The sequence below is a fragment of the Balaenoptera physalus genome (genome assembly GCF_965194825.1).
Source record: "Balaenoptera physalus genome assembly, chromosome: 17".
Taxonomy (NCBI): domain Eukaryota; kingdom Metazoa; phylum Chordata; class Mammalia; order Artiodactyla; family Balaenopteridae; genus Balaenoptera; species Balaenoptera physalus.
Window position 1 is genome coordinate 765621 of NC_138895.1, and position 13416 is coordinate 779036.

At 50.4% G+C, this 13416-nt stretch overlaps 1 protein-coding gene across 14 annotated transcripts in view; it reads right to left on the minus strand.

The window, feature by feature from the left end:
- The window catches only part of PRKDC (protein kinase, DNA-activated, catalytic subunit), a 151327-nt gene that overhangs the window by 44143 nt on the left and 93768 nt on the right, over positions 1–13416 (minus strand). For 9 of the 14 annotated variants that reach the window (XR_014255729.1, XM_082433904.1, XM_082433898.1 and 6 more), the window contains exons 51-60: positions 13032–13163; positions 11962–12073; positions 10039–10178; positions 9787–9936; positions 8768–8941; positions 8166–8264; positions 6953–7160; positions 4937–5126; positions 3896–4120; positions 456–568 (exon numbers count right to left, since the gene is read on the minus strand). Coding sequence is in view for 13 of the 14 variants with exons in the window: in XM_082433904.1 (XP_082290030.1) it covers positions 456–568; positions 3896–4120; positions 4937–5126; positions 6953–7160; positions 8166–8264; positions 8768–8941; positions 9787–9936; positions 10039–10178; positions 11962–12073; positions 13032–13163 (1543 nt within the window). In the remaining variant the exon portion in view is untranslated. The remainder of the gene's footprint in view (positions 1–455; positions 569–3895; positions 4121–4936; positions 5127–6952; positions 7161–8165; positions 8265–8767; positions 8942–9786; positions 9937–10038; positions 10179–11961; positions 12074–13031; positions 13164–13416) is intronic. The other 5 variants (XM_082433897.1, XM_082433896.1, XM_082433894.1 and 2 more) reach the window with 1 other exon arrangement.

Consider the following 13416-nt stretch of genomic DNA (forward strand, 5'->3'; position numbering starts at 1 on the left):
CAGGGCTACACACACTCTCCCGTCACGTCCACATTTTGAGGAACGTCCAGCCGCCAGTTCGGGCCACACGTGTGGCTGCAGCGGGCAGCTCAGCGCCGGCCGTCCTCCTCGCCCACCCCCGTGGCACCGCCAGCAGTGCACCCCCTGCTCCCAGCAGCTTGCTGGTCCCGAGCTGGGTCAGGGCTCCGGCCTCGGCGTCGAGAGGGGCTGAAGCTGGGAGGCAGGACCCCAGGGGGATGGGCGGTCCCATCTCCACCACGTGGAGAAAGCCCGTCTGTCCAGAGAGAGCAGCCCCCGAGGGGAGGGCGGACCGGAGCAGCTCAGGGGACCCCCAGCGGGCTGCCGCCACAGTCGGGCTCTAGACCTCTAGACTGACAGGGAGCTTGTATCCTCGGCCCACGTCCTCTGACAGAAAACAGCTACTTCTGATCAAATGCTAGAAAACAGATACAAACCTTCTCTCGCTTTTGCTCAGCAACACCTTTCCTGGCATAAATCAAACTCAGTTTTTCTCGGTCCTTTAGAAACCGTCTGCGTAATCGCAGTATTTCTGCCCGACTGTCTGGACCTGAAGAACAGAAAACAGGCTGGTTATTCGTGGCCGACTTTGTCCTCCTCCCCAGAATCCCTGACACAGAAGCAAGGCTGTCTCTTAGCTCCATCTTTTACCTCCCCTTAGTTTTGTTCTCAAAACAAAGCCCGCATAGGAAACTGCTGACCACTTCGGGAAGCCGGCGAACAGAAAGTCGTGCCACCTCGGTGCAGGTCGAGAGCCGTGCGGAGAGAACCGGCAGAGGCCAGACAGCACCCGAGGACAGCAGAGGGGGCTCGGGGACGCGAGGCTGGGGCAGAAACCCCGGGGGCCGTGAGGACTCCCGGAACCCCTGGGCCTGCAGGCAGGAAGGTGGAGATCTAGCCTCTAGGGGACCAACCAGCACACAAGGGGGGCTTCCGCGCCATGGTGGAGGCCAGTCAGCACACACCCAGCATGCAGCTACCACTCCAGGCGCTGTTTATCGCCCTGGCTGGAACACAGCAAAAAGCTGAAAGTCACCAGTCGCTTGAGGATAGCTTCAAATAGGAAAAACAGAACCAAACTACAGCAAAACAGCAAAAGCTGAAAGCAGGCCGTCTAGGAAAGAAATTCAAAAAATGATCATTTATCACAAAGAGCAGAGTAGATATTGCAGCAGTGGACCGATGGGATGTTCAGAGACCAAAAAGGCTCATGGAAACTAAAAACAGGGTGTCATCACTTGAAAGCACAGGTTACAAGATAAGGTTAAAGACATGTCCCAGAACAGAGAACAAAAAGGGTAAAAACAGGGACTTCCCTAGTGGTCCAGTGGTAAAGAATCCACCTTCCAAGGCAGGGGACGTGGGTTCGACCCCTGGTCGGGGAACTAAGATTCCACGTGCCGCGGGGCAACTAAGCCCACATGCCTCAACAAGAGATCCCACGTGCCTCAACGTCCCACGTGCCACAACTAAGACCTGATGCGGCCAAAATTTAAAAATAAATAAATAAATGAAATAAATGTATTTTTAAAAAAGGGTGAAAACAGAAAATTAGAAGGATAATCCTTTAGGTCTGATAGCCAAACAGAATCCCAAAAAGAGAAAACCGACACTTGGAAATCATCAACAAAATCATCCACGGGAGAGGAGGGAACCCTCTTCCGAACGGAAAAGAACACGAAAAAGAACATATATACATATATACGCGTAACTGAATCACTTTGCTGTACGGTAGAAATTAACGCAACGCTGTAAATCAACTATACTTCAATAAATTTTTTAAAAAATAAATAAAATAAAAATGTCTAGAGCAATGAAAAACAAAAACAAAACAAACAAACAAAACCACCCAAGCAAAAATATTCCAGAACCGGAAAACAGGAGTTAGCAGCCTGAAAGGGCCTTCCTCAAGCCCAGGAAAATGGACTAAGACAGACCTGCACCTAAGGACCCTTTTGTGACGTTTCCTAAAACTGGATCTAAAGAGAAGATCCTGAGAGCATCCCCAGAGTAAAGACCCTGTCCTCACAAAGGACCATGACGAGGCCACAGCAGGCTCCTCAGAGTCCGGAGCTCTGTCCCCACAAGCACCAGTGCCTGCAGAGCAGTGACGAGCATCGCGTCACAAGAGCCGCCGCGCTGACCCCTACCCTGGAAGGTCTCCGGGGAGGTGCCCCCCAGAAAGGAGGACCAGGCCGAGGAAGGACAGTCCGGGGCCAGCAGCCTGGACGCGGCACTCGGAGGCTCAAGGGAGATTTCACACAGACAACAGCTGTGCACCTCAGAGGAAACTAGGGGACAAATACGTAGAAAGCCAAACATCTAAAGAAAACAGTCATGTGCACAAGAAGCTGCTCCTGTAACTTTGTTTGAAATAATGAGCTAAAAGAAAAAAAGAAAAAAAGAAAAAAAAAGGAAAGGGGAAAAAAAGAAAAGAAAAATAAAAAACTCTAAATGTCTATTAACAGAATATTGACAGATAGCCTCTTGTATATTCATTCTACTGAGTCCTATGAAATGATTTAAAATAAACTTGTGCTATGTGTATCAATATGGATAAACAATATTGAACAAAAAGTGTGCATGTAGAAAATAAAAACATTTTATAATATTTTATAAAACATGCACAGCAATGCCTTACTATTTTTATGAATATAAGCTATGAATAAAAGTACATAAATTATCTGTGGAAATGATCTACACAAAATTCAGGATAGAAGATTACCTCTGGGAAGGTTATGGAGGGGAGTGAAATACAATTTGGGAGAGTTTTTGTTTAGGGGTTTTTTTTTAACTGAAATAATTGTGGCAAAAGTTAAATTTGGTAAAGCCTGGTTGTGGGTATACGGATGTCAAATATATTATTTTTATTTTGTCTATATCTAAAATATTTCATAATTATATAAATATAAAAAGAAGTCTGTTGGTCTAGAAACCTGAATGGCTGACACCTGGCAAATAAAGTTGGTAGAAGTAAAAAAAAAAAAAAGAAAAGAAAATAGTCATACACTCAATACCGTGTGATAGACCATGATGGAAAAGAATATAAAAAAAGAACATCTCTGTGTGTGTAACCGAGTCACTGTGCCGTACAGCAGAGATTGGTGCAACACTGTGAATCAACTACACTTCAATAAAAAAAAAAAGAAAGAAAGAAAATAGCCATTAACGCCCAGGAAAAATGATTGCACAAGAAAGGAAAACAGGCCCACGTGACCCAAGCTCAGGCGTGAACTGCTCAGGCAACGTGGGTGAGCCCAGCGTTAGGGCAGGCGCTTCCCTCGAGTGGGTGCGGGGTGGGCGAGGGCCGGGGACGCAGAGCCAGAGAGAGTGACTGAGACCCAAAGGAAAGGGGCAATAAAAACGCCGACCGAAAAAACAAAACAAAACAAAACAAAACGAAACAAAACAAAACAAAACAAAAAAACGCCGACCGGAGCTGCGGAAGCCGCACCAGAGACCTGGCCGACGGCGGATGCCATCGCTTCCCGCGAGTCTGGGGGCGGCTGGCCTGTCTGCTGGCTCCCCACCTGAGCCCCCGCCCCGCCCCGCCCCGCCAGCCTCCTTACCTGCCCCACCCCGGCCCCGAGCTGGCCGTCTGTGTCCTCACTCCCCGCCGCCCAGGCCTGGTCTGACCCGTCTCCACCCCACCCGGACCTCAACCCTCGGAGGCTCAGCCTCCCCATCCGACCTCCTCTCGTGACCCCTAAACTTCCAGAAAGTCACTGAGTGACGGGGCTGAGCCCACTTTACTCAACCGCTTTCTGGACCCCGAACCGTGCTCCCACCGTGCTGGGCTCCACGCAGGCGCCGGGACGCGGGGACGGCCACAGGCGCACGGAGGCGGGCGTTTCAACACACCTCGGCGACCGCCTACCTTTCGCTCCGTTATCCACCTCGTCCCCTGGGAGGCCCAGCCTTTTCTTCCCGAAGTCGGGTCCCACTGACTTCGGGGCTGCCCCGCGCAACCCCTCAGGCCTCTTGTGGGCAAACAGCAAGGACGAGGACGAGGACGAGGATGAGGACTCGGTGGTGGGGGCCGAGCCGTCCCCCAGCGGGTCGATGCTGCCCCCCGTCAGCCAGTGGAAGGAGCCTCTTCCCCCTGCAAACAGGCGTGACAGGCGCGTCAGGGCAGCGGGGACACGCCGGGGACACGCCGCTCGAGAGCAGGGGCCGCCGCCTGGCAGCAGCGACCGGGACGGGAGCCGGCCAGGTCCCCGCGGGAAGACCCGGGCGGCGGACTCCCGCGTCCTCAACGTGAGAAGCGGGAGACACGTCACCTGCTCCTAAGAACGATACTTTGCGTCTGCGACAAGGTACTAAGGTCCACGATTTCTAGCATCAGTGTCATAAAAGTTCCACACTAACTGTCCAAATCACTCCTACTTCTAGAACCAATCGAATGTGAAGAAATCACATACAGGAAAAACACTGAAGTATTTACATAAAACGACTTGGGGATTTCACTCTACAGCTTGTACTTTGCTGATCAAAGGAAACAGCTGACTCATTTGAGAAAGAAAAGTTTAATGAACTACAAACACAGTAGATGAAGTTGGTTTAGCTCTGCTTTGCTTCTGAGGTAATAAGGGGTTTTAAATGTAATGCACTAAACGAAACCAAAACATACACGTACTAAGACTTTTCCTGCTTTCTCCAATCAGAAATAACCCTTTTCTTCCCTTTCTTCGCCGTGGTGGACACAGGACGCCCATCGGACTCCACGCTTCTAAGGGCCCAGCATGCCTGCTGGCTGAGCGGCCGTGCCCACCTCCACCCCCAGGACTGTCCCCACAGGACTCCTGCCCCCGCCCACCCCCCGAGTCCGCCCTCCAGGAACTCAGCCCCCCTCCTCCTTCACGTCTCCTGGGGGGGCCCTGCTGCCCCGACAGCCGGCGCCCCGCGGCGGACGCGTCACCTGCACTCTGTGTGGGTGTGAAGTCGAGCTGCTGCTGGGTGGCCCGGACCTGCCCGGCCAGCGCCCGCCGAGCCGAGAGGGGCCCATCCTGTGTCCGGGTCTGGAGCGCGCTCTGGGAGGCCTGGGTCTCCAGGAACATCGGCGTGAGGACCGTGCTCCGACAGCGCCAGTCGGGATCAATAGAATACGCCTGCACATGAGAGGTTCAGATGAAGCAGGGGCCCTTCTCGGCAGCACTCACGTGTTTTATTTAAAATCTAATAGTCCCATCAGCACATGCGTACTATAACTTCATGTGTCTCTGTGGGAAGTAGCTATAGCATCTTTTCAAACTGAGTTTTAACAGAACAGTTATCTGCCAACTAAACAAACCCATCAGTACTGGGGAGGGCAAGACCCTTCTCCCCTCCTCAGCACTCAGCACCCAGAGGCTCACTCCCCCCTCGGGAAACGCCTCGGCTCCTCTGAGCACCCCGCCCCCACCCGGCGCCCAGACCACCAGGCGCTGGGCACACGGGGCTGGCAGGGCGGGCTCTGCTCCAGGAGCTCTGAGTCAACGTGCAAATCGCCGCCGGGGCTGCCGGCCGAGGCGCCAACGGGCATCTACGGGGGTGGCGGGAGGGGAGAGAGGAACAGCTCCGTGGCGGCTGAAGGGACGAGGGTGTGCCGCGTGCAGGGTGGCGCACAGGCGGGCGTCGCAGGAAGAACGTGCGTGGGTTCCACATAAAATCAGGAAGCCAGCACCCTGGTCGTCAGGGAGACAGACGCCAACCAAACCGCAGCGAGACATCACCTCGCACCTGTCAGGATGTCTGTCATCAGAAGGGAACCCTGTGCACCTCTGCTGGGGCTGTAAGCTGGTGCAGCCACTGTGGAAAACAGTGCGGAGGTTCCTCAGGAAACTAACAATACAACTACCATACGATCCAGCAATTCCACGCCTGCATATTTATCCAAAGAGAACGAAAACACTAATTTAAAAAGATACAGGCACCCTGGGACTTCCCTGGTGGCGCAGTGGTTAAGAATCTGCTTGCCAATGCACGGGACATGGGTTCGAGCCCTGGTCCTGGAAGATCCCACATGCCACGGAGCAACTAAGCCCGCGAGCCACAGCTACTGAGCCCACGCGCCACAACTACTGAAGCCTGCGGGCCTAGAGCCCGTGCTCCGCAACAAGAGAAACCACCGCAACGAGAAGCCCGTGCACCGCAACGAAGAGCAGCCCCCTCTCGCCACAACTAGAGAAAGCCCGCGCGCAGCAACAAAGACCCAATGCAGTGAAAAAAAAAAAAAAGATAAAGGCACCCTAATGTTCATAGCAGCACTATTTACAATAGCCTAGACATGGGAACAACCTAAGGGTCCATCGACAGATGAATGGATAAAGAAGATGTGGTGTACATACACACGCACACGCACACACACAATGGAATACTGCTCAGCTCTGAAAAAGAATGACATCCTGCCATTTGCCAACAACATGGATGGACCTTGAAGACTACATGAAGTAAGTCAGAGAGAAAGACAAATACTGTATGGTCTTATTCATATGTAGAATCTGGAACAAAAAACAAACCAAGCTTACAGAAACAGAGAACAGACTGGTGGTGGCGAGGGGTAGGGGGTGGGAGAAATGGGTGAAGGGGGTCAAAAGACACAAACCTCCAGTTATAAAAGAAGTCAGTCCTGGGGTGCAATGCACACCTGGTGACTACTGTTAACAACACACGGTGCTGCGTATCTGAAAGCTGCTGAGAGAGCAGAGCTTGCAAGTTCTCACCACAAGAAGAAAACGTGTAACTGGGAGGTGACGGATGTTAACTGGATTTATTGCGGTGACGACTTTGTAATATGTATGAATACCGAATCATTACCTCGTACACCTGAAACTAATCCAATGCCATACGTCATTTATACCTCAATTAAAGAAAAAAGAATGGCGTTTAACACCAGTGGACAATGTCTGCTGAGCAACAGGCAGGGAAAGCTCAGATCACAGGGGTGAGAGCTCACCTGAAACTCACACTCCGACAGAGGGTGCTCAAACACGGGGCTGCGGAAGTCGGGGCTCATGCTGGTCATTTCAAGCAGAAAGTCTGTCGCTAAACTTAAGAAGTGCACTTCTATCTTAGGAGAATATAAGGAATTTAGGGCCAGCAAGCGGTCCAAGGTGTTTGACGGCAACCTAGTTTCGTGGCTCCAGAAGTTCCGAATCATTAATCTGAAGGGCAGAGAGGAAAGAAGAGAAGGAGGCCTGTACGTGTGCCCGGCAGGGAAGGCATCTCCTCCCCCGCCCAGAGCTCAACGCAGGACAACCATACGCAAAGCTGTGTCAACAGGGTAAGCTGACTTACAATGTATGCGCTGAAGGGGAGAAATATTCCAAAATGTTAGCATATTTAGCAAGAGGTGAGAAACTAGGTGATGTTATTCTCATCTCTCTTACCTGGGAAGTTTTCAAAGATGAGAATACAACATTAGATATTTTGAAACTGAGAAAACATTGAAAGAAATTACATATATAGTCCTTCGTTGCCTTGCTAATAAGACAATTCACTCCAAAAGTTAGTGCCATAAAATATTCAAAACATAATATGAATATAAAATATTCAAACTATTCTGGTTAAAAACCAGATTAGGCTTTATAATTTGTGAATGTTTAAGAAATCCAAATACAATTTTTAAAAGCTTAATGAATTAAAAATTCCAGCACAATTAAAAGTTAGTTGATATACAGACTCGTACGAGAAAGTCTACACTGCTCCTTACGCAATGCAATGCAACGTAATTAGCCCTCGGGGAGAACAACTGTCCTTCTCTCTCCATGTGCGATTACACTGTAGCATCCTCCAATTTCCAAGGTTTCAAACATGTCATCCGATACTGACACGTATAGTGAGCTCTCACTCTGGGTTAAACGGGAAACAATAACCCACTTTTTATTACAGACTTCTCATCTTGAAATGCTGTACGTCACGGCACAGCAGAGAGAGTGTGAACCCACACCACTTTTTCAAGGCTTTTATGTTAAAGTAACGTGTCAGGATTTTTAGGTCTTAATGTGATTTGAAATACATTTTTATTACACATTATGGAAGCAGGAGGCAGAGAAAACGCTGATACTGCAAATGTGCTTCCAACGCCTCTGAAAGACCCCACACTGGCCAAGAAAGAGACCCCCTGAGTGTGCCCGCCCAGCCCAGCTGTTGCAGGAGGGGGCACATACTGAAGGCCGGGATTCTCGTCGGTCAATCCTTGGATCAACACGTCTTTCGCCAACTTGAATACTTCCTGGGAGTCATCATCTGCCTGACTCTCTGGATCGCTGAGAAAACAAAATGACAAACCCATTAATGCTCCTTCTGTTGCTTTTGTTCAACCCCAAGAGCACCGTCCAGAACTGAAGTAACAAAACCTGCCTCTTCCCGCGAACTTCCACCTGCCCTCCGGCGCCTGCCCCCTGACGCAGGCCCTCGGTGCGGCTGGGGGAACAGGGCCGCAGAGGCCCCACGAGGAGTGGCGTGGTCGCAGCCCCAAAGGAGGAAACATCCCAGCAGCCCCTTTCCTTAATCTTGTCAGACTGTAAAGGGATAACTATGGAAACAAGTTACACTTCCAACTCAACCCATAATACCACGCTCTGAATATTTCCCACAGGTAACACAAAATCAATTAAGGTAAGGATATATTTCAATACACTAAACTTGTTTCAATTATTAATGACATATTTTTAAATGCTTTATCATTCATCTTAATCGTTCCAGACTGCTAAAGGCACCCAAACGGTCCCCCGAAGACAGCGCCGTAAACCGTCAGAGAGGAGCTCACCGGTAGTTGTCGTGAACCCACATGAGGATGTTGTACATCTGCTCCCGGCACAGAGCGGAGGGGTGAGACAGGAACTCCGCCACAGGGCTCAGGAGTCCCCGGAGCTCCACGGGCTTCAGTCTTGCCATCAGCTTGTAAATTATGTCCAAACACACTTTCTGTCTCTCGTCATCTCTACGGTAAGAGGGAGTTTTAAAAACACACAAATTCGACAGTTGTTATTACTAGACTTTCAGATATGACAGGTACCTTTTTCTTTTTTGTGCTGTTCTGCATTTCAAAATATGACATTATAGGTAATACTACACTTATATAAAAATTACGTTCTTGAAAATAATTATCGCGGGCTAGATTATTAAAAGTAAATTAACAACGTGGTATCTTGCCTGGATCCTAGAATAGAAAAAGGACGTCAGTGAGGAAACTGGTGAATCCAAATAAAGTCCAGTCTTGTTAACAGAAATGTACTAATGTTAACTTCTTGGTTTTGACAAACTCACCGTGATTATGTAAGACGGGGAACCTGGGTGAAAGGTGTGTGGGAATCCTACGTACTATCTTTTACCTTTTCCGTAAAAATAAAATTATTCCAAAATAAAAAGTTCATTTTTAAAAACCTGGCAATGTCAAACAAAATAAGCTAAACAGAAAGGATGTTACGACTTTAAAAAATGACTTCAAGTGCTAGTCAGGCACTGGCACGTCAAGCAGGGGGTTAAGCGCAGCCTCGGTCCGGACCGGGTGCACACCTGCTTCCTCGTGTGTCTTCCTCCTTAAGTAAGCGCCAGCTGAATGCTCTCTACACAGCAGATACTTAGTAAGCACTGAACAGAGAAAATCAGGACACAACGACACAGTTCATCACTGTGTAAAAACGTGCACACAGGCAAGACGAGAAAAGACGCAGACGCAGAGGGAACACACACTCACCTCGCGACAACCTAAAAGCGCCTTGAGTGGAGGCAACAGCTGAGCAAAGGGACGTTTTACGAGCCAGCTGCATCCAAGGACCCTCTCACCTGTGCCTCATGAGCTGCGCGAAACCCCTGCTCTCTAACTGCAGGTACAGGTCCGCCCTCTCGTCTGCACGACACAGCACCACCTCCAGGCAGAGCGTCTTCATCACGCCGTGGGCCCGCGGCAGCAGGAGAAGCACAGAGCTCATGAACCTAGGCAGCGGGCAAGGCCGGTGAGCAGAGGTGGCGCCGACCCCCACCACCGCCCCCATCCACCCCCCCGGGCAGGAGCAGGGAGGCGGCGCTGACCCCCACCTGTCGGCAAGAGGAGGGAAGTTCTTGGCGGCTCTGTTCAAGCACACGATAAATTTGTCCTCCGCTGCGTGCTGATGCCGCTGCAACTGCTTTACCACCAGTTCACACACAGACTCCTCCAGCGTCTGGAAGATTAAGCTCTGTCTCAAATACACGCCAGGTGGGAACTTCGGTTAAGTACAGCGTCACAAGGTGGAGGCCCCGGGGGGGGGCTCTGAGCACTGGGCACCTCCAGAGGCTCGGGGGCTGTGGCCACACCCCAGGCGTCAGAACAATCAAGATTATACTTCCTTCTGACACCAGAACGCTGCCAGCAAGTCACTCGAGAAGCTCAATGGTGCTTAGTGTTCACGCCTCTGGTCAAACCAGCTTCAGAGAACTCGATCTGCATGCGCCCTGCCCATCCCCCTGCACCTGCCTTCCCCTGCCACAGGTCCCCGGCGGCCTCTGGGCCGCTCCCCCAGAGCCTGTGCCCACCAGGGAGCAAGTGCCCAGCCACAGAACACGGGACCCTGACGGCACGGGACAACGAGGGAGCACGAGGGGTGATCGGGACCGGAGCCCACGGTCCAGGGGCCAGGCTGGTCAGTGGTCAGAACACGAGTGACCCCTACTTCTGTGTTCCACTCTGCTTTCCAAAGCTCTACACTAAATCAATGCCATTTTATATTCAGAAAAGAACTATGCAGAACGAGAGGGTTTATCATTCCCATTAAGTTGAAATTTAAGTCAAGAGAGATGAAGCCTGGGCTGTGCCGTAATGCGCTCCACCCACGGTGAAAATTAAGCGTATTATGTAAATTGAAACCCACCACTAAAGGACATTAGAATCGTATCGTTACAAGATTGTGAATTTGAATACGTTTTTATTTTACAAAAATAGCTAGCAGTCCCGAAAACAAATTATAAGTGAAGTTTGATTTTCTTGGGGGGGGGGGGGGGCGGGGGCTCTATTTCTTCTTAGCTTAATTTAATTTTGCTAAATGTTCTAAATCCAAATAAATGCCTTACTGGTGAAATGGGCAGGGGTCCAGTATACTGTGGGCGGCCTTGGTGCCCTCAGGATCCCCTGGCTTCTCCCAAGCCGCTCCTCGCCCTGCTTCCTTGCAGGAGGGGAGGGGACCGGAGACAGGAACTTGGGGACCACGCACAGGCAGTTCTCAAGCCGTGAGGCTGGGGGAGAAGACACGGCAGCGCAGGAGAGGGCAGAGAGTGTCCTGCAAGCAGTGACAAAGGGCCGAGGACTGGTCCAGCGTGCCGTCCTGGGCAGGCTGCAACCCGGCGTCTTGTCACGGTGGGGGACCAGCTCTGCAGGCCCCAGCATGCTAAGCCACAGGGAACAGCCACACGGTAGTAAGTTACAGCCTGCCATTTCCATACATGGCCCACGCGGTTCTACGCATGTCTTAATGATAACTTATGGAGAATGCGTGCCGTGCTTAGAGACGTGACCAGGCCCTTCTCACAGTCGTGCAGAGTGGGCAGGGCAGAGATGGAGAGCCCTTCCCTGAGAAGCCCTCTCCTATCCAACAGCTACATTACGTCCAAAAGTACAAGCGGAGGGCTCTACCCGTTTACTTCGCCTGAACCACAGCAAGGCTCTACCAGGACAGTTTCTCCAAAAGGGACTCCTAAGGCCAAGTTCAGAGGAGTGAAAGCTGCTTACATACTCATATCCTGATTTTTACAATAAAAAGAAAGTTACCACCTTTACATATTTGCCAAGTTTCCAAGAGTCTGGAAAAAAAAAAAATCACGTCTTTTTAAAAAACTGAGCACTGTATATAGTAGGAAAGAGAGTAAAATAGTAATAACTCCAGAATGCCCACTTTGGTTTCCTAGTGTAGGGGCTACAAGTAACAAGAGCCACGTCAAGTCAAAGCTGAAACAGAAGTATTTATATAAAGCGCACAGCACACTCACCTTTTCTCTCCCGGTTAGATATCGAAGAATAAGTCCCAGAACTTCTGCTGCTGCCGCATACACCTCTTTATATTTGACAAAGGACATGTTATTGACCAAAGGTTGGAAGTACCTACGACAAATGTAGAAAGTAAATAAGCATAAAACCACCCATCCCATTGACTGACAGAAGCGTATCACGACTTTACTCCCCAGGCCCAGAGATGAATGGCACCTGAACAGGGCCCAGACCACCTGTGCGGCTCCAGGTGCAGACACGCAGAACCTCTGACACAGCTGTGGAGGCTCGGCCTGCAGGGCCTGCAGTGAAATCAGCTGCGACCTGAGATCTGACCCCGTTAAAGGCGTCTATACCACAGGAGAAGGACATGCAGAGACTCGGGGGTGGGGGGGATGCTCCCAGCCTCATGACAGCAGGACGTGAGCTCAGAGAAGTCACTTGTCCAAAAGTTAACCACTTCCCGTTGACCCTGTGTTGGGCCGCACGTCCAGCCGTGACACCAGGCGCCCGGCGCCCCCGGTGCCACAGAGGCTGACCCTGGAGGACCAGCGAGATAGCAAGAGCTTCCAAAGAGACGGGAAACGTCGGCAGGCGTGAACTTGACCAAGCAGCCGGCTCTGCGTGGGCCCCAGCTCCTCTCTGTGAAGTCAGCACTGTCCTGCTTTAAGCCCCTCCACGTGGACCCCCCCGGGTGATGAGGCGCCGGAGGCTGCAGCTGTGGCAGAGACACAGCGAAGGGCAGCAGGGCCCGGCCACCTGCTTCATGGTCATGACCCTGAAGTGACTGCTCTCCAGAGCTCATGTTGCTTTCAGGAATAAAGGGTGAAAATGTCACTTTAGAAAATAACAAAAATAGCTAACACCTTGTCCGCCAAAACTACGTGAAAAAACTACACTCATTTTTAAAAACTCACTTCCCTCATTCACTCCACTAACATATTTCTTCGAAATACTTTTAACATGGGTTCTAGTCCTTAAATTTATCAAAATTAAACCATATTCCAGTCTCCAGTCCGATTCAGGTACACTTCGACCAAAAAAAGAAACGAAGCGAAAACACGATACTTACTTCACACTTTCTATGCCGCATTTTGCGTCGTATGGAGGTAAGTCATTGGCCATTACAATGCCTAATAACTGAATTCCTATGGAATTGTCTTTAGAATTAGGATCTGTGCTGGAAAACTTTTCAAACATTAACCTGAAATGAGAGCATAAAGGAACAGTGTAACTTGTCATACATAAGAAGCCGGAAGACAAACACAAAACTTTCTATGGCTAATTTTCAGGGTAAGAAATACTTCTCCTTTTCCCGCCCTCTTTGTTCACACCCAGGTTACTCTGCCTTTGCAACACAGGCACCGCTACTTTTCTTACAATCTGATTACTGGTCCTAATCCCCCCTCGGTTGATAGTAAAACCTTTTGGCAGTTCTAGTTTGCCCCAGGTTGTGC